Source organism: Lipotes vexillifer, unplaced genomic scaffold, assembly GCF_000442215.2.
Source record: "Lipotes vexillifer unplaced genomic scaffold, Lipotes_vexillifer_v1.1 scaffold1293, whole genome shotgun sequence".
Taxonomy (NCBI): domain Eukaryota; kingdom Metazoa; phylum Chordata; class Mammalia; order Artiodactyla; family Lipotidae; genus Lipotes; species Lipotes vexillifer.
The window spans coordinates 1,909,069-1,928,568 of NW_006790911.1; the positions used below are offsets into that span (position 1 = coordinate 1,909,069).

Below are 19,500 nucleotides of genomic sequence, written 5' to 3' on the forward strand. Positions count from 1 at the left end.
GGGCCTCTCACTGTTGCGGCCTCTCCCGTTGCGGAGCACAGGCTCTGGATGCGCAGGCTCAGCGGCCATGGCTCACTGTCCCAGCCGCTCCGCGGCACGTGGGATCTTCCCGGACCGGAGCACGAACCCGTGTCCCCTGCATCGGCAGGCGGACTCCCAACCACTGTGCCACCAGGGAAGCCCTGAGTTTGTGTTTTTTCAATTCTGTAAGTGAGATCATAGTATCTGTCTTTCTTTGTCTGACTTATTTCACTTAGCATAATGCCCTCACGACACATCCATGTTGGTGCAAACAGCAGAATTTCCTTCTTTTTTTATGGCTGAATAATATATATATACACACACACACACATATATGTGTATATATATATATATATATATATATATATATATACACATCATAGTTTCTTTATTCATGCATTTGTCGATGCACACTTAGGTTGTTTCCATATCTTAACTATTATAAATAATGCTGCAATGAACATGGTGGTGCAGGTATCTCTTTGAGACAGTGATTTTGTTTCTTTCCAATATGTACCCAGGAGTGGAATTGCTGGATTATAAGGTGGTTCTATTTTTAATTTTTGGAGGAACCCTCATACTGTTTTCCATAATGGCTGCACCAATTTACATTCCTACCAACAGTGCACATGGGTTCCCTTTTCTCCACATCCTCGCCAGCACTTGTTATCTACTATGTGTTTGATGACAGCTCTTCTAACAGGTGTGGAGTGTCTCTCATTGTGGTTTTGATTTGCATTTCCCTGATGATTAATGATGTCGAGCACCTTTTTGTGTCTTCTTTGGAAAAATGTCTGTTCGGTTCCTCCGCCTGTTTTTTAATTATGTATTTTGTTTTGTTTTTGGCTATTGAGTTATATGAGTTCTTTTTGTATTTTAGATATTAACCTGCATGACTTCTTTTATCATTAAAGCAGAACCATGTTCAGAAGAGGGCAGAGAGGACAGGCTGAGGAGAGTGGTGAAAGTTTCGAATAGGCACCAAAGAAAATGGATAGAGTGCTTATTATCAGCATTTGAAAAAAATAGGAAATTCCAGTGCTTGTGAGGGCCGGCCAGTATTCCAGTAGGAGTCTGCATGGATGCTGGCTCACCTTCAGTCATTCACTTGGGAATACCTTGGTAGGAAAAAGTCTGCCTGATTTTTTTTCCAGTTGATGCAGGAGTGCCTTCTCAGTTTCCCAGGGTTTTTTTGGTTAGGGTAGGGTAATAATGATCTGCATCTTCCTCTTTACCTCCTTTCATACAATTTCTGAGTTTCTTCCAGAACCCACTATTTCTAGAAAGCATATAAATGCTCTGATAAATTCATCACAATTACAAGGAAAATCTTTCCCACTCAGAAAAGTTACTTCCAACTCTCTTCTCCTAATATAATTTTACTCTATTTGCAAACAATAGCCAAGTTTGATTGTTATATAACAATTTTTATTGACGTTCCTTAGCAACCACTTTCTATTACAAATATCCCTTTGTTAAGAGATGGAAATCCCTTATTTAAAAGAATTCACCAAAGTCATAACCATTTAACATTATTTTCAATTCTTTATCTAACTTTGAAAAGTTGAGTAAATCCAAAGAAAATGTAGCTAGTTAGAAATGCCTTTAGAGTCTGTGCTATTAAATGAATTGGAAACATAATTTTGTGTACCACTTTTCTTAGTTAATTAAGTGTTAGAAAAGTTTCAGCACTGATTACAAGTCTAGTCAACTTCCTGAAATAATTCAGTGTTTTAAACAATTAATTTAATTGGGTTTCTGTGACATACAAAAATATTCTCTGATCACGTAGGTTGATTTAGGTTTGCACATAAGATTAAAGTAGTTCCATTTTACAAAATCTGTTTTATTTAATTTCTGGTAGGGACTGTAGGTTTAACAGCTACCTAACTTGAACAGCTGCATTTAGCTTCTAATAATAAATATTTGGAAAGTAAGTTCATGTTAGTAAATTACTCTTGAGTTCTACTGAGCTGATGCCTATAAAACACCTTTCTTTTGGAGGTCAGGAGAATCTCTGTTAACTCTCTATCAGTGTGAGAAGGTTCTTTCTTTGTTCAGCTTGTTTGTTGGGAAAGTTGATGACATATGAATCTGGATAAAAATTATCTAGTCAATAAGGAAGAGATTGAAACTAAAATGATCACTGACCAAAAAAAAGTCTGTTATTTGCTGAATTTTACTTATTAAATAATTGAGAGCTTTAAAGGTTTATTTTCGTGAAAAGTTAGTAAACAATTAAACCGCAGAGGAATATTGGGATTTTATGACAGTCTGTGCAAAGAAATAGACTAATATCGCATTCTTCATCTTTTAACTGGTAAAGATGACATATTGCTTTTCTGTCGCTACATCTCTACAACAGATGCTCCCAACAGCTGGGATTCCAAGATTAGTTTGTCCAAAATGTGAAGGCATGTCAACCAACCAAAGTATTAATTTGACCCAGTTTTTGTGGCTTCCAGTAATTATGCTGTTCTCTAGAACACTGTGATTTAACTTCAACATTACTACACTGATGGGTTTGGGGCTAAATCTGCCTACCCTCATTCAGTAATTGTTCAAGAAAAAAGATACACTTCTGATCTTTTATATTCTGATCCATTCCAGCAAGGTGCAGGACTAAGAAAACTGTTGTTATTATTTAGCCATATCCCAAACCCATTCTTTAGTTGAACTACATTTGTATATCAGGCAACGATTCAGCATCCAGATTAGCCACTTAGTTTCCCTTCTTCATGTTATAAATGTAAATCAGATTTAAAATTAGTTTCCATTCGTAAGCTAGGAGAACATTTGCTATGTATTATTATGGCAAAATGTGTTTATGTCACATAAGCACAATAGATGGTTTGCATTAATCCATATACGTTTTCAGTAATTTCATAGTTTATAGAAACAGTAGCACAAATTCAGTAACACTTATGTTGGACATCCTTTGAATAAAGTCTCTGTACAGCCTGAAAAAAATTGTGGTTTCTCTGTAACTCAGTATTCTCGAAGATTGAATTTTGGAATAAGACTTACATCTTTCTGGTATGTTCTTTACCAAATTCTCACAGTTCATTTTCTACTACACCTTTCTCTAATTATGTGGAGAACAAATATGAATGTTTCAGTTTGACAGGAGTATTGATAGAGCTATTTATATTGTCAACATTGGTAGCAGTGAGCATACGTGGCTGCAAAATATTACTGTTAAGGACAAAACTTATCTAGCCAGTTTCCTCCTCCACAAACAATCTGCAGTGATCTGTATTCTCAACTTCTCTTGCCAGATTCTGTCTCCGTGTTAGACCTTACCTCTAGGGAAAGTAGTTAAGGTCATGCATAATGCAGAGGTACCTATGCAGATTTATATTCCAAAGCAATTCTGTTCAGTTCTCTGGCTGGCTAGAATTATGCTATGTGAAACCATTGACCTGATCTTAATAAGAAGGAAATAAATCATTCTCATCTTTTAAAAATAATGAATTCTTATAGACAACTGGGTACTAATCTGTGATTTATCTTTTCTAAAGCAATACCTTATGACTTAGTTACGTGAATCAGTAAAATGTCCACTAAAATAGGGCCATTTATTTCCAAATTTTCTGTTATTGATACACAGATAGAGATGTATGTATATATACATATGTATGCATTCAACTCCAAAACATTTTGTGTAATAAAGCATTATTCTTGCACCCCATGATCACACAGCCTTGTGAACGCTGAATTATAATCAGTTGTTTATATATCTGTTTCTTCCATGTTCTCATCAACTTTATAAACTCCTAAAGGGCAAAGACAGTGTTGTGCTCACTTTTGTGTTTATGTGCAGAGCACTGGCACATAAAAGGTACCCAATACTCATCTGTAGAATAAATTAATGACTTTGAAATTTCCCCTCAAGTTATTATTCTTGTCTACCTTCTTATTTGGCTGGAAACGGAACAATTAAATTTAATATAACTCTGCGCCATATGTCAGGTACCTTTTCCTCCATTAGAATTCATGAATTTTTTGGAGGATTTTCTTTCTCTCTTCCAATCAAAAGTACCCAGTTAAATCCCTCTCTCCTTAGTGGATATTTCCCAGAGTCATAATCAACTCTGAGGTGACTGTTCCAAGTCATCTTCACAATTATCCTCAAACATAGAAAGTGGTGAAAATTCAGGATGGACACAAAACATCATCAGACATGACCAAAGTTAAGAACATGATGAGTTAAGGCCTCCAGCAGCTTCTAGAAACCCAGTGGTGGTGATTTTCATTTTATTTGATTATTCATGTGCCGATTACAAAGGGCCTGGTTACACAGAAATAATTTCAGATGTTTACCTGCAAATATGAATTGGAAGCAACTATCTTCCCCTTGTCCCAGCTCTTTCTTTTTTGTTCATCTTGCTATGAGGAGGGGACATTGAAAGCATCTATTCTCCCCATCAGAAAGGACAGGAAGAATTATGGCAACGGCAAGTGTTCTGGCATCTGTTTTCCTGATGGATGGGAGACCCTCCTGACCTTCTCTAGTCCATCTCACCCAGGAGAAATGTGCTCTGAATAGTTATCTGATATTAAAGTCCACAAAAGGTGATTAGGCAAAGTTCACGACTGTCAAAATGCACAAATGTTCTATTCCAATAAAGATGTTAAAAAAATTTTTTTTTTTAACCCAAAGGAGACCCAAAGGAGACCTTTATGGGCATGCATATTCATGAAATCCTACCAATTTCTAGATTTTCCCACATGCAATTAATACATTCACCTTCAGCCCCCTGTTTTATGGCACCTAATACAGTGTTTTATACATACCAGTTCAATGTATTTTTCAGGATTAGTCAGAATAAGTGAACGGATGGACTTGCTGAATCAGCAGTTCATCTTCCAACTCAAATTAGTGTTTTTAACAGAGATATTTTCTTCTTATTCATGAAATGCTGATTTCCTGTGGTTTTATAATGGATTGCATCATCTCCCTTGGATACTTTGCTGATTGTTACAATGCCTGGTTCAGTGTCAGATAGTTTGATATGCCTGTATGTAATGATTATGCAAACTTGCCTACACACACTTTAGAAATTTATGATTACATTTAAATCAAGTGCCTTTAAACTTTAATACATTCTGATGTGAATAGTGAGATATTATTCCTAAGTAGAAATTTTTGAATACACCAAATTTAATGAATAGTTAAAAGAAATGCCGAGGTCTATACAGGCAGACTATTGTCTTGCTATATCAGGGTACATTCAGTGAAAAAAAAAAAAATCAATCCTGGAAATTGGTTGCATGCAGCACGCTCACTAACGTCATACAATTCAGCCAGTCGTATGACTGTTTGATGGTGTGTGGCTGACACGCAATTACCAATTTAAAGTTAAAAGCTTTAGTCAATCCGTGATTTATTTTTATTTATTATTAAACAAAAGCTTTATTTCATATTTTCACTGAATTGAAAGCTTTAGCTTGATGTGACACATATTAGGGTGAACTCAACCATTCAGAATATGAGCTTAATTCTAACTCCAATTTGAAGATAACATGTGCTAATACTTCTTATAGTTGTATCTTAATTTATTTTTACTCCTAAGTAGCAGGCTATTAAGTCAATCAACAAATGTTAATTAAGCTTCTATAATGTGAAGCAGTGCTATAGGTACTTGGGGGAAAACAAATTAAGCATCAAAAATGGATTCTGACCTCAACAGCCATATCATCTAATTCAAGTGAATGGCCAGCACTCATAAAACAGAGATACTATTGAAAGGTATTCCTAGAGCAGAGGTGGTTATGTGATACACATTAACAATGTCAAAAGTATTAAGAGAGAAGTTATGTGAAGGTTGAAGAAGATGAAAAAACCATTTCTTCCTTCCTTTATTTTTCTTCCTTCCTTCCTTCCTTCCTTCCTTCATTCATTCTTTTATTTACTATCACCTGGTAAGTACTGTGACCTGAGGATAAAAGGATTAATAAATAATAGGCATTTTGCTCATAGAGCCCACTGTCTGTTAGAAAGAAAATAAAAGTTAAGCAAAGAGAGAGTAGCATGAATAGTTCTTGGAAATGGTGAGAATTTGGATTGATGGAAGGTAAGGGAGAAGGCACTTGAAGCCTAAAAAGCAGTATATGTCGTTAGAAATATTAGTTCCTCCAAGGTTTCCTTCATATCTTTGATGTTCAGCACTCAGCAGGCAGGTAGCAGATGCCCAGAAGATATATGTTGAGCTAATCAGCAGCATGTTTCTAGAACAGCAAGGAGACTGACCTGGATGAAGCTTTCATTTTGAAGACTAAAGAGAAATATGTAGAATTATCTAGGTTGACCCAACTGCAGAGGTGCCTCTAGGCTGAGAGAAGAGGGAATACTTGCTGCAGTACTAAGCCTGCTTTTGATCAGAGGAGTGATGGCATGGCGTGACGATCAGTGAAGATGAAGTGTAGACCTGATCATGGGAGAGCTAATCGTATGGGTCTGGGCAAGATCCAAACCAGGGACTGTGGAGAGGTCACTGCTGGAGAAACAGTGGCTGACCATCTGTGTCCACTAGTGTAACTAGGAACTGAATTTCAGAGTGAGGCCAGCAGTGTGTTTGTTGGGAAACCAAGGTCAGGGATTTTTACATGAGTAGGTGGATGAAATTAAGCAGCAGGATCAATAAGAAGCAAAGGTTGGGGAATCTCACTTAATTCTGATGGATGCCACATATCTGGCTATTTTTAGTGGACATGATGTATGTGTATGTTTATATGTGTGTGTGCAGGTATGTGTGTATTATGCAGCTTGGGCCATACGTGTGCCAGTTTGGACCATAAAGTATTTTATGTACAACTCCTTTCACCTAGAAGCCTGGGTGAGGTTAGGATTCAGAGAACAGAGCTATCAAGCTATGGAAAGAGCAAAGGTTTGCAGTGTGGAGGAACCAGGCCAGTATAGTGCAGATTGCTCTCAATCAACTCAAAGATAGACTGAAGCTTCTTTTTAAAGATGAGATTGGTCTTGTTAATTTCCTAACTGGTTCTAATCAAAGTGTTTGGAAATTGGTAATGACACGTGACAAATTGTGCATGGAGATAAAAATACAACAGGGCCCTCATATCAGCTCTGGTTTAGCCTTTACATTCTTGCTGATCAAAAGTTGTCCCTAGAAAAGTTGATCAGCTAAGCATTGCTGAACTTTTTTTTTTTTTTTAATTAACTGCTGATGCAAAGCAGTCAGGATGTCTCTTGATGCCACCAAGCTCATAAATGTGTGACATGCTGAGTAAGCACCATATTTCCTGCCCTCATGGCTCACTCTGCCAGGTGTAATGGCCCCCTGGCTGCTCCTGGCTACATCCATCAAATGTGTGCATCTACCGCCACTGGGTTTGACCTGCATGTTAGCTTAGGTCCTAACCCAGAAATAAATAAGAACCAAGATCAGCACCTGACTCAGAATGGAATAAATATTGCTGCTTATTCCCCACTGACTTTTGCCCTCATTGCTGAGCCAAAGTTGACAGCCACTTCACCTTCAAGAAGTTGGGTTGTATTAAGGTCAAGGACAACATTAAGCTCCATTTAATAAAGGTTAGACTTTAACCCACCAATTTTCCATTACTTCCTTCAATAGCAAGCTAATGACTGCTATTTGGTTGGGGTGGGGGTGGGGAGCAGGGGGACGGCCCAGCAATCTTCTTTTCTGATAGGTTGTTGTTGTGTTGTTTTATTTGGTTGTTGTTTTGTTTTTGTTTCTAAACCTTTCCTGTGGCTGAGGGGCTAAACAGAATCTGGAGACTGATCATTCTTCCCTGGCCTGAAAAGGGGAGGGGTTGGATGCACCATGTAGTACAGCCACATTCTTATGCTTTGATTGTCTTCTCCCCACTAAGCAGCCTTTCCTCTTCATGATTTTAGTAGGGAAGAAAGTCGAGTAGGTCCCAGCCATACCAGCAAGCTAAACAAAAAGAATCTCCTAAATGCACTGACCTCATGAACAAAAAGTCATCAGAATGAGAATGGAATTTTGCTGGTTATTTTCCTCTGTGCATATGTTTTCACACGGATACTATAGAAAGTGTCTTGTTTAGGATAAAAATCAGATATTCAAGGTACATCTTCAAGAATCTTTGCCTACCCATTTTTAGCATCCTAACTCCAAAATACTTATCTTGCTTGGAATTAATAATAATTCATAACTATCTCCTACAAAGTGAATTATCACCTTTCCTCCCTGTAACGCACTCCCTGTTTTATATCCCAGGCGGATGAATGGATCTGGGGCCTTGATGCTAACACTGTCCTCCGTTAATACTGGCCACTTATGTCCTTTGACCCAAGCTGATTGATCCATTAGCCAAGTGGTTGCTCCATCCGTGATTACATGATACTGTTGTTTTCAGACTTAAAGGTACATGGGACCAGCCTGTCCTTTTTCTAGAGTAATCTCTTAGTTCAGAATTTGCCATTGGGCTCATTTTCAAATCTCAGATAACCAAAACCTAATCTTACTCCTGTGAGGTGACACACACCTATACCTGGCCCTTCCTGGGCTCCCTCTCCCCAGCCTTCCTCTGTCTGGCTTGTCCCCAAAGTTCTAGTAATTTCATGAAGAGCAACTCCTACTGGGTACCAGAATGCTGTGGGAAACTATAGGGGAAGAATCAAGTCTTTGGAATCAAAATGGAATTTCTGGTCTACCATTTTAATATTGAATGTTATTCAACATCTCTTACCTGAAGTTCCCTCATCTCTAAAAACTAAGTCAATACTATTGACCTTATGTGATGGTTTTTGAGAGTTAAGTTAGCTAATGTTCATATACCAGTTGGATATAAATAGCAACCCTCAATCTGCCTTTGGGTTGGAGTCCGCTCTCTCCTCCTCCATCCTTTGCTCCCTCTTTATCTCTCCCTCTGCCTTTCTTCCAGGCCTTCTGCAGTGTAGTGAGGACACAGCTCTCAAATAAGTCATAGTCTAATGTGAGAGACAGAAAAGTAAATCACTGACTTTACTTTGTTGATGCCATAAAAGAGAAGGAAGCAGTGTCTGGCAAAGCTCAGTGGTCTCTCACCACTAGCTCGGCAGGATCTGATCTCCAAAAGATAAAGAACAGAATGAGTCTGATTGGGGTCTGCTGCTGAGTGCGCCTCCAATAGAGTATTTGATTATGCATGAATCATGTATTAGTGTTGCATGAGAAACTACTCTCTTTCTCACCCCCAACAAACATACTCCCAGCTCGTGTGTCCTCCAAGCATTTTCATGACTTAAATGTTTTGCTGCCATTTACCACATAACCCTTTACTACATGATTGTTGGTTTTGGTCAGTGAACATGCTTGACTTTGTTCCTCATGCCAATAAAGATGCGTCTACTGACTGCAAAGGTTGCTTTTTCTCCCAGTGGAATCCTGTGACCCGAGGTATCTACGAAGGAAGAACAATGTATAGGAGTAGAATGTAAAATCATCTTCTTATATACCCTTATATTCATACTCTTCAAAGATGTGATTAAGAGCAGTTGATCCATCCCTTATATGCCTTTACACAACAAGAAAGACAGCATGCAATACTACTCGTCTTTGATCAGAATAAGTTCCTTTCAACGTGGGTAACAGGAAGAGAGTTGAAAACCTATCTCCTATACAAAGCTAATCTGGAAAATTAAGAGAAAACTTCTCCCTTTTTTCCCCTCAGTAGTAGAGTTTATTCCCAGTATTAGCTAGAGAGTTGCTTCATGTTTCAATTTAGGAGCCTGAAAGATGCAGGTGATGGTGGTGATTAAGGCATATTCAGAATGGGAGCCAGTTAGTTTGGTTATATGGTCTGGAATATAAACTCCTCACCAAATTCCAATGAGTGATGTCACATCCTCAGCTTGCTTGCCATTCTCCAGCATTTCCTCCTGGAAGTAATGAGCTTTTTAGGTGTCAGAGGTTTCTACCTCATTTTCTCAGACAATAGGCAGAGAATGATGTAATTTATGGATATGATTGCTTTAATTAATAGCAGAGGAAAAGTGCTTTTAATTCTTTGGTGGAAAGGAGATCTTCCTTTAGGGGAAAATTGTTATGATTACTTGTGATTAATAGCATACTTCATACTCAAGATTACAGGGTTATAAAAAGCAAGCTTGATTCATTTAGGAAAGCCAGCAAGGATAGGACGTGATTTTGCCAAACTGCAATAATTTTACCAAGCACTTTCATAGATACCATGTCATTTCGCTCTCAGTGCAGCATGGCGAGGTAAGCAGGGCAAGAATCATCATTCTAAACTGTAGATGAACCAACTGTAGGTCCCCAGAAATGAGGTGGTTTTTCCCAAGGTATCATAGGTAGCATGTCACATAGGCGGACCTTTTCTAACTTTGGATGTGCTGTTTTTCTACTAAACCCTCTTTCCCCCTCAGCTTTAGTGTGCATATCTGTACACCCCCATATTTGGTTTAATGTGGTTGAATTATTCAACTTAACTCAGTCTTTTCAAGACAACCATCACATAATCTAAATTCAAATGTAGTTCTTTCTTCCTAGATTACTCCTACCCAAAAGTAGTTTATATGTTTATAAACTAACAAAATTAACTTAGCTAAAAAAATACACTTCAGTAAAAAAAAATATAAACCTCTAAGAAAGTAGTATAATTGCATATTATCTTTGCACTAAGCACTATTCTAAATGCCTGAAATAGCTCTGTTACAGAGAAAACACCTACTGAAAGATTCCTTTATGGCAAGATTCAGGAAAAGCACTAAGACTCCATTTGGTTCATATGCAGTGATGTATTGGAGAGGGTTCTCCGGAAAACCAGAACCAATAGGAAATTATTTATATATATGTACAGAAGTGTGTATATATATATATATATATATATATATATACACACATATATATGAAGAGTTTTATTAAGATTTATTATAAGGAATTAACTCACACAATTTTGGAGACTGAGAAGTCCCACGATCTGCCATCTGCAAGCTAGAGACCCAGGAAAGCTGAAGGTGTAGTTCAGTCTGAATCTGAGGTCCTGAGAACCAGGGGAGCCAATGGTGTAGATTCCAGTCCGGGCTTAAAAGCCTGCGAATCAAGAGCACCTAGGATATGGGGAGGGGGAAGGGTAAGCAGTGACAAAGCGAGAGAGAGGCATGGACATATATACACTGCCAAACGTAAGGTAGATAGCTAGTGGGAAGCAGCCGCATAGCACAGGGAGATCAGCTCGGTGCTTTGTGACCGCCTGGAGTGGTGGGGTATGGAGAGTGGGAGGGAGGGAGACGCAAAAGGGAAGAGATATGGGAACATATGTATATGTATAATTGATTCACTTTGTTATAAAGCAGAAACTAACACACCATTGTAAAGCAATTATACTCCAATAAAGATGTAAAAGAATTAAAAGAAATAAAAAGGAGACAAGAGATTTACTAACTAAATGTTACACATAGATCTTATTTTGATCTGGATTTAAACAAATCAGCTATAAACAAAAACAAGTAGAAGAAACTTGGAAACTGACTAGATATAAATGATATCAAAAAATAAAGGTTAATTTTTTAGTTATAAAAAAAAAAAAGAGCACCGAGGGCAGAAGATTGATGTCCCAGATCAAACAATTAAGCAGAAAGGGTCAAATTTCTCTTTCCTCTACCTTTTTGTTCTATTCTGGCTGTCAGTGGATTAGATGATGCCCACCCTCACTTGGGGGAAGAGGGCAAAACGCTTAATATTGAGTCCACCAATTCAAATGCTAATTTTATCTGGAAATGCTCTCACAGACACACCCGTAAGTAACGTTCGGCCAAATACCTGGGTATCCTGTGACCCAGTCAGGTGGACTCATAAAATTAACGTCACAGATAGGGAGTCAGTGCCTCCATCTGAATGATGTGGAAAGAGAAGCAAGAAGGGAAGCCAGGAATGATTGGCTACCACGATGATAACTATATTAAAATTTTTATTCTTAAAAATAGAAATTTTTATGACTCAAAAAATTCAGTGTCATGTGTTGCCCTTGACAGAAATGGTTGCTAATCAGAACTTAGGAAGATGAGTGACCAGTGACCGAGAGGCTCCCTAGTGGTAGGGGCTGCTTCTTAGGCTGACATCAGCCAAAGTGACTTATTATGTAGATGAAGCACATAATATTGAGCAGAAATTCTCATACTTAGTGTGGTCAGAGGCCCCTGAAGAGCTTCTCGAAATTTCAACTTAGAGTTCCCAATGGTTCTTTTTTTTTTTAATTTAATTTTTCTTTTATATTGGAGTCTAGTTGATTTACAATGTTGTGTTAGTTTCAGGTGTACAGCAAAGTGGTTCAGTTATACATATACATATATCTGTTATTTTTCAGATTCTTTTCCCATATAGGTTATTAGAGAATATTGAATAGAGTTCCCTGTGCTATACAGTGGGTCCTTGTTGATTATCTATTTTATATATAGCAGTGTGTATATGTTAATCCCAAACTGTTCTGATTGACTTGGGGCACCCAGGGATCTGCATTTTAATTCTCTAAGTCATTCTGTTAGAAGTGATCTGAAGACCACAGTTTAAGAACTTCTAATACCTAGAACAGTCAAATCCTTAGAGACAGAAAGTAGAATGGTGGTTGCCAGGGACGGGGAGAAGGAAGAATGGGAAGTTCATGTTTACACGGTTCAAAATTTCAGTTTGGGAAGATGAAAAATTCCTGGAGATGGGTGGTGGTGATGGCTGCACAACAATGTGTATGTACTTAATGCCGCTGAACTGTACCCTTAAAAATGGTTAAAATGGGGCTTCCCTGGTGGCGCAGTGGTTGAGAGTCCTCCTGCCGATGCAGGGGACACGGGTTCGTGCCCCGGTCCGGGAAGATCCCACATGCCACGGAGCGGCTGGGCCGGTGAGCCATGGCCGCTGAGCCTGCACGTCCGGAGCCTGTGCTCCGCAACGGGAAAGGCCACAAAGTTAAAATGGTCAACTTTGCCATCATGTATATATTATCACAATAAAAAGAAAAATAAGAAGTTTGAATGCAAGCGGCAGTCATTCTTTAAAAATATTGGTGTATCTCTGCTTTCTTACTAAGTATTGATAAAGAAAATAGACATCTCCAGAGTAAAATGTCATAATTGGTGCTCAATTATGGATTCATGCCGTTCGGTAGTTCATCATTGCTTTATGACAGAGGAAAAATAATGGACTAAATAAAAAGATTTGCAACACTTAAATTATTCTTTATTAGGAGAAAGTAGATTTCTTGTCTATCCATAATTTGGCCAAATTAATGGGGGATTAGAGCTGCTCGTTCTGCATCCTTATGATTTGTTCCTCTACCTGCTGCTCTCAGGTGGATTCATCTGATTTTGCCCGATCTCGGTTTTGCAATAAAAATGTGTAGTGATACGCATGCTCTTTTCAGGATAGGGTGTGGGCCCACGTGGGCAAGAGCCTGAACTGCATTATTGCTATGGTCGATAAACTGATTGAAAGAGACGGCAGCGGTGAAGGAGACGATGGCAGCGGCAAAGATGGAGAAAAGGGCCATTCTCTAGGGGACTCCGTCATAACTCATCCACAGGGTAAGGAATCATTTTTTTTCCAGTCATTGACGAGTAACCAAAATGAGGAAGCCAAGATACAACGGGATCGAAAAAGAGGAGTCAACAGTGCCTTAGATGAAAGTGCTGATAGAGTGTTTTTCCACTGCCCTGGCTGGGGTGATGGAAGGCTATTTATCAACAGTTGTGTTTTCGGAACTGCTTGCAGTGCTCGTTTTTGTTTTGTTTTTGCTTCATAAAAGCCCTCTTGAAAGGAGAACAGTGTTTTCTTTTAAAGAGTCTGACATAGTTTAATCTACTTTTACACATTCCTCCAAAATTGTATTAGGAAGAAAAACAAGCATCTGAAAACGCTTAGAAACTTTGAGGGATCTCAGGACACAGTATCTCAAAATGGTTCCTGAAAAGAAGTCAGTATGATAAAAATGTTCCTTGCCTTATTCTGAGGAGTGATTTTGTGAATTATTTCAAAAACATATAAGAAGTTTTAATTCTGTATAAGAAGAATGTTTTTGTGTGTTATTCCAAAGACATATTTTCACAGGGTCTAGACTTTCATAGATATATGTATATGTACACACACACACACAGATGCATACATATGCATACACATGTGGGTGTCTAGTCTCTGTAGATAGACACACACACACACATGCGCGCACACACACACATATATATATAGAGAGAGAGAGGGATACTTTCAAATGTATGGCTTATTGACTAGCAAACATGATAATTAAAATTTTCACTACAGTTGCATCCCTATAAATGGCTTCCTTTGTTAAAATTTTTCATTAATTTAATTAATTTTGACAACAAAAACTAAGACAGATACCTGCATTTCTCTATGATGGTAAGAACTGCTCTTAGAGTGGTCCCAGCTAGATGCTTAAGTGTTTGGAAAGAAAAAGTGTTGCCCTATCCTCTTCTTCCAAAATCTGCTTTTCCTTTTCCTTAAGGAAAATGAGTCATAATAAAATATGGATGCTTATCAAATTAAATTTGTTTTCTCAATTTGTTTTCCTGATTTTTCATTACTCACATTTTCATCAGGAGTTTAATTACGGGAAACATCAATCTTTCATCACCTGATTAACAGTAGAACCATTTCCAAATCACTTTTGTAAACAATGGCTTTCTAAAGTTCGCTTACTGTAGATGGTCCTAATCCTCTAGAGTACGTTTCTGAAGGTGGAAAGTTTACACTGGTGTTCTTTATGTTCTACTTGATCTAACTGTATATGGGGATTTTTTAAAAATAATATCAGTTTTTTTTCTGATTTTCTATAATGTTTTAAAAATAATATCAGTTTTATTAATGAAACTAGTCCAGGTCCGTAACTTTACATGAATCAAAATGAAAGGCTGTCGTAACTTATGTCAAAAGGAACTAGTATACTTCAATGTTCTTTAATTGAATATTTATTGACCATAGTGATGAGCCAGACACTGTGCTGTGCTCTGGAAAATGAGGTAAAGAAGCAGAATCCATATTAGTGACTTGTTTTGTCCATTGATGGGTGTTCAAGGCATAATAATTTTTAGTGAGTAAGATTAAGAGATTAAGGGATACTGAATTTTGCCACATCTTTTTGTTTTCATCTTCCCCAAAACTTCTCATTGATGAGAATGGAGTTCCAAAGTATTTAAAATTATGCATTTATTCATATCTTATATTTTATCAGAAGATTATATCTGTGCGATCAAAGTTTCCAGTTAAGAAGTAAAAACATTTGGTAGATAAATCATCTGTAAAATTAGATGAATCACCTTCATTTGAATGTAAAGCATTGTTTGGATATAGTCTAAAACCAGGTGGAATTTGCTCCCAAAGTAGAATTCACAACTTGATCAGCTTTGTAGATGGTTAGAGTCAAATTACAACACAGTGCCCTGTAACTGATTTTATTATTTCTATTTTATTATCCATGTTTATTTCAGCCATTCTTTTTTGTGTTAGAAACATTTTTAGGAGACAAGGCACTATTTAAATGTGCAAAATAAAATCTATACTTTGGTCTGAAAATTATTCAATATAGTATTATCAAATAATTCTAAGTTAAATCTTTTGTTAACATCTTATGTGTTAGACGATTGTGTATAGTACGCATGTTTTGGCAAGGATAGTGGTACATAAAAGAGGATGCTTAACAAAGATAAATAGATGTCTTACAAATGAGTGTGTGCTCAAGTATACTTAAAATATATTATGGATGTTACTACATATTTGGAGTGGGATTGATTAGCTCAGTCAGTTATTTAATAAAAATTTTTTATTAAATAATAAAAATAATAATCCTTATTATTCTTATTTTAATCTTCCTCTTAAGTTAAGGAAAAATCACTTTCAGTTTCTACCCATAAAACAATGCAGTTAAGAAATTAATACATAGTGGCTTTCTGAACTAATAGAAAGCAAACAACCTAAAGTCACATATTTACCTCTACTACTCCCCCCAAACTATTTCAGACAAAGATATTTGAGATATACATTCACTAATGATATGTGCCTCAATTTACCTGTATTTTAAAATTTTATTAGAAATATTAATTTTAAAAATTTGAGAAGGAAAACAAATAGGATTGCATACGATTTTTATTTCCATCAGACATTTGAATATGTCTTGTGTTACACACACACACATACACACACACACACACACACACACACACACGAGTAACCAAACTGGAGTGCACGATATAAATACAGATGTACTTCTTGATATCCTGCATGTCATTATATTATGAGTATTTCCTGATAAATATTCTCTGGAAATAATGAAATTATAATGACTATAAACTAATTCATCAGAAGAGAAACCATTATTTTAGATATTTAATTATTATAATAATGCTACAATTAGCATGTAAGCATCTTTGAATATGTAAATCTTTAACTACATCTCAGAAATTGTCCCCTAAGTTCGATTGCTACAGGTGGAATTATCTTGTAAGGAAGAGTTACCCCTTCTCTCCAATGTAGTTATTTATACAATTACTTGTTTATATCAGTGTGGACTTGTGAATAATTTTATTCTTTGGTTTATAAACCAATAGTGTTATTATTTATTTTGGGCTCCAGTTGTTCTAGAGTTAGCTCTTGGGAGCTCTCAGTGGCCTTTTGACAGCTTCTCCTGCTACAGGCTACATACTTTCTTACTTACTTACTTACTTTTTTATTCACTCCCTTATTCTCTGGTATCATGAGGGACTTACTCTAGTCTGATCTGTATTTGCCCCAACTCTAGGTTCAGCTATTTTCCAAGGAACCCTGGTTTCTTTTACTGGAGAATAGCGTTTAGAAACCAACATTTGGGTGGGTAGGGACATTTTGATGGTTCTTTGTAACAGTAGGTACTCTTACCAGCAGTACCTGTAAACACTCTTTTAACTTCCCAGCCTTAAGTATTTTCACTGATTTCATGCCATTTGGGGTGAAAAAATCATATTGTAATTTCTGATTATTTGTGACTTGACATTATATAACTTAATACTATATTTCAAAAAATTAGTTTGGTAATTAAATCCATTTCTTCAATAGCACCAAATTTATCCCCAGCCCATAGCTGGGGTGGAAAATCATTACATTCTTTTCCTTTTATAGTTAATTAATAAATTGACTCAGTGAGTGATTTGAGTCATCTAGAGTTCATTGTTCTATATAAGGTGCTAAATACTGATAGAGATTTGTTGTCACATCACTTATTAGTGATTATTTTCCTCACATTTGATTAATTTTTCCTTATAATTAAGTTCTGCAGATATTTTTAATCAATTTTAGTCAATACACTAATTTTGATCAATTTCTGATCAATTAATCAGTGGATTTAGTCAAATTTTGTTTATGTGCTTTTGACTATTGTGTTTTATATTGGGATACATTTTTTAAAATTTAATTAATTAATTAATTTATTTTTTGCTGCATTGGGTCTCTGCTGCTGCGCGCGGGCCTTCTCTAGTTGCAACGAGCGGGGGCTACTCTTCGTTGCAGTGCATGGGCTTCTCATTGTAGTGGCTTCTCTTGTTGTGGGGCATGGGCTCTAGGCGCGCGGGCTTCAGTAGTTGTGGCACACAGGCTCAGTAGTTGTGGCTCGCGGGCTCTAGAGCCCAGGCTCAGTAACTGTGGTGCACGGGCTTAGTTGCTCCACGGCATGTGGGATCTTCCCAGACCAGTGCTCGAACCCGTGTCCCCTGCATTGGCAGTGGATTCTCAACCACTGCGTCACCAGGGAAGCCCTGGTATACATTTTGAAATTTCATAATTAACCTTTAGACAGTCAGTTTTTCTTTCTTTACCATCATTTTATTTTTACATTATAACCATAATTGGTGTTTCTTTGTTGGTTAAACAGACGGTCTTCTGAATTGTTGCTACATTTATTCACTTTTTTATGTTCCTCTATAACCTGCAGATATTTCTCTTTTCAAGTTGCAGATTTTTATTTTTATACTGTATCAATTTAATAATGTTTTAAACCTGTAGTTTTGAAGGTATTTTTGTTTGTTTTAGATCCAGGATTTGGCAGTATATCTTACTTCATAAATTTCGGACTTACTACAAATAGTGCTGAGAGAAGTAAAACTTTCTCTACTGTTCTGAGCACAAATAATAGATTGACTGTTCCCAACTCCCATGGCTTATATATATATTCATATATTTTCTTAATAAACAAGATTGTCCTTTTATTTTTTTGTACACTTAAACATACTTATAAGCATCTTCTGTATGTGTAGTACCACATGCTTTCAATTTCATAATAAATAGAGGACTCAATGATAAAACCAGTGAATTTAGAATCTTAGATTGTGATGTGCCCTTAAGGATTATGTAATTAAACCTCCTAAATTATGTTAAGATGCTTATCTGTAGTATCTGCCAATTTTCCCCTAGCCTGTGATACACATCTCCACTGATAGAAACCGTTTTTTATATCCCAAAATGGCATACTCCAGATGTTGATCTAAATATGTTTTCTTTAATTTTACCCGCTAGCCCAGATCTAATCATTTACAACAAACGGAACAAATTTACGTTCCTTTTTGCACATTATAGCCTAACATATCTGAAAGCAACCATCATGTTATTTTTTGAATTGCCACTGTTTTGGTCATTTTTCAAAGGTTTAGCATCAAGTGCAGAGTAACACAGGAGGACCACTTCTCTACTTTTAGATGCTATTCTATTATTGATATCTAAGTTTACATTTGCTATTTTGACAGTCGTATCTTACTATTAACTTCATTGAAATCCATAAACCGTGCTAAACTGGATCTATCCTTCAGGCTTCTCAAAATTCAAGTAATATTTAAGCACCACTCTGTGCTAGACATTGTGAAATATTAGGAGCACAAAGAGATTAAGACACGGTCTATTTCAATTCTCCTGAAGAGATTGGTGTCTAAACCCACAACAGTAATATAGTACACTTTTGAGTACATGCTAATAAATACCTGTTTCTTTCCTCCATCATATCTACTGCCCTACCCTACTCAGGTTTATTTTCTTCACATCTTGGAAACATTTCCTGTCCACTCGCAGAAGTAACAGATAAAAATGATGGGAAAACAGAGATAAATATATATCCTTGAGGCATATTACTAAAAAGAATTGTATGCATTGAAATACACTGTTAATCACTACTCTTTGGGGATGTGTGTTGATCCGGCTATGTATTGACCCGTTTGTGTTATTGCGTGGCCTGTATTTCTCTGTTTTTCACACAGGTGTCATGAAGTGCCCTGTGAAAGGCAAAATAACCTATGTCATTGAACACGTTTTTCTAATCTACCCAGCTGTAAGCCCCGTCAAAAATGAGATGAAGTTCCTGTGCCATAATTTTCCCAAATGAGCCCATGCTGGCTTCAAGTCATCACTGCTTCCTCATACAAAGGGGATAAACATCCCTGGAGATCACAGAATTAGCTCACGTACCACTGGTTAGTTTCATGTTCCTTGATTCTCACGCTCT

The 19,500-nt window shown here is 36.9% G+C and overlaps 1 protein-coding gene across 1 annotated transcript in view; it reads left to right on the forward strand.

Moving 5' to 3' along the window:
- Window positions 1-19,500, forward strand: part of INPP4B (inositol polyphosphate-4-phosphatase type II B) — a 352,372-nt gene that overhangs the window by 240,363 nt on the left and 92,509 nt on the right. The window contains exon 15 of the mRNA XM_007464000.1: window positions 13,393-13,552. Within this exon, the coding sequence (XP_007464062.1) occupies window positions 13,393-13,552 (160 nt within the window). The remainder of the gene's footprint in view (window positions 1-13,392; window positions 13,553-19,500) is intronic.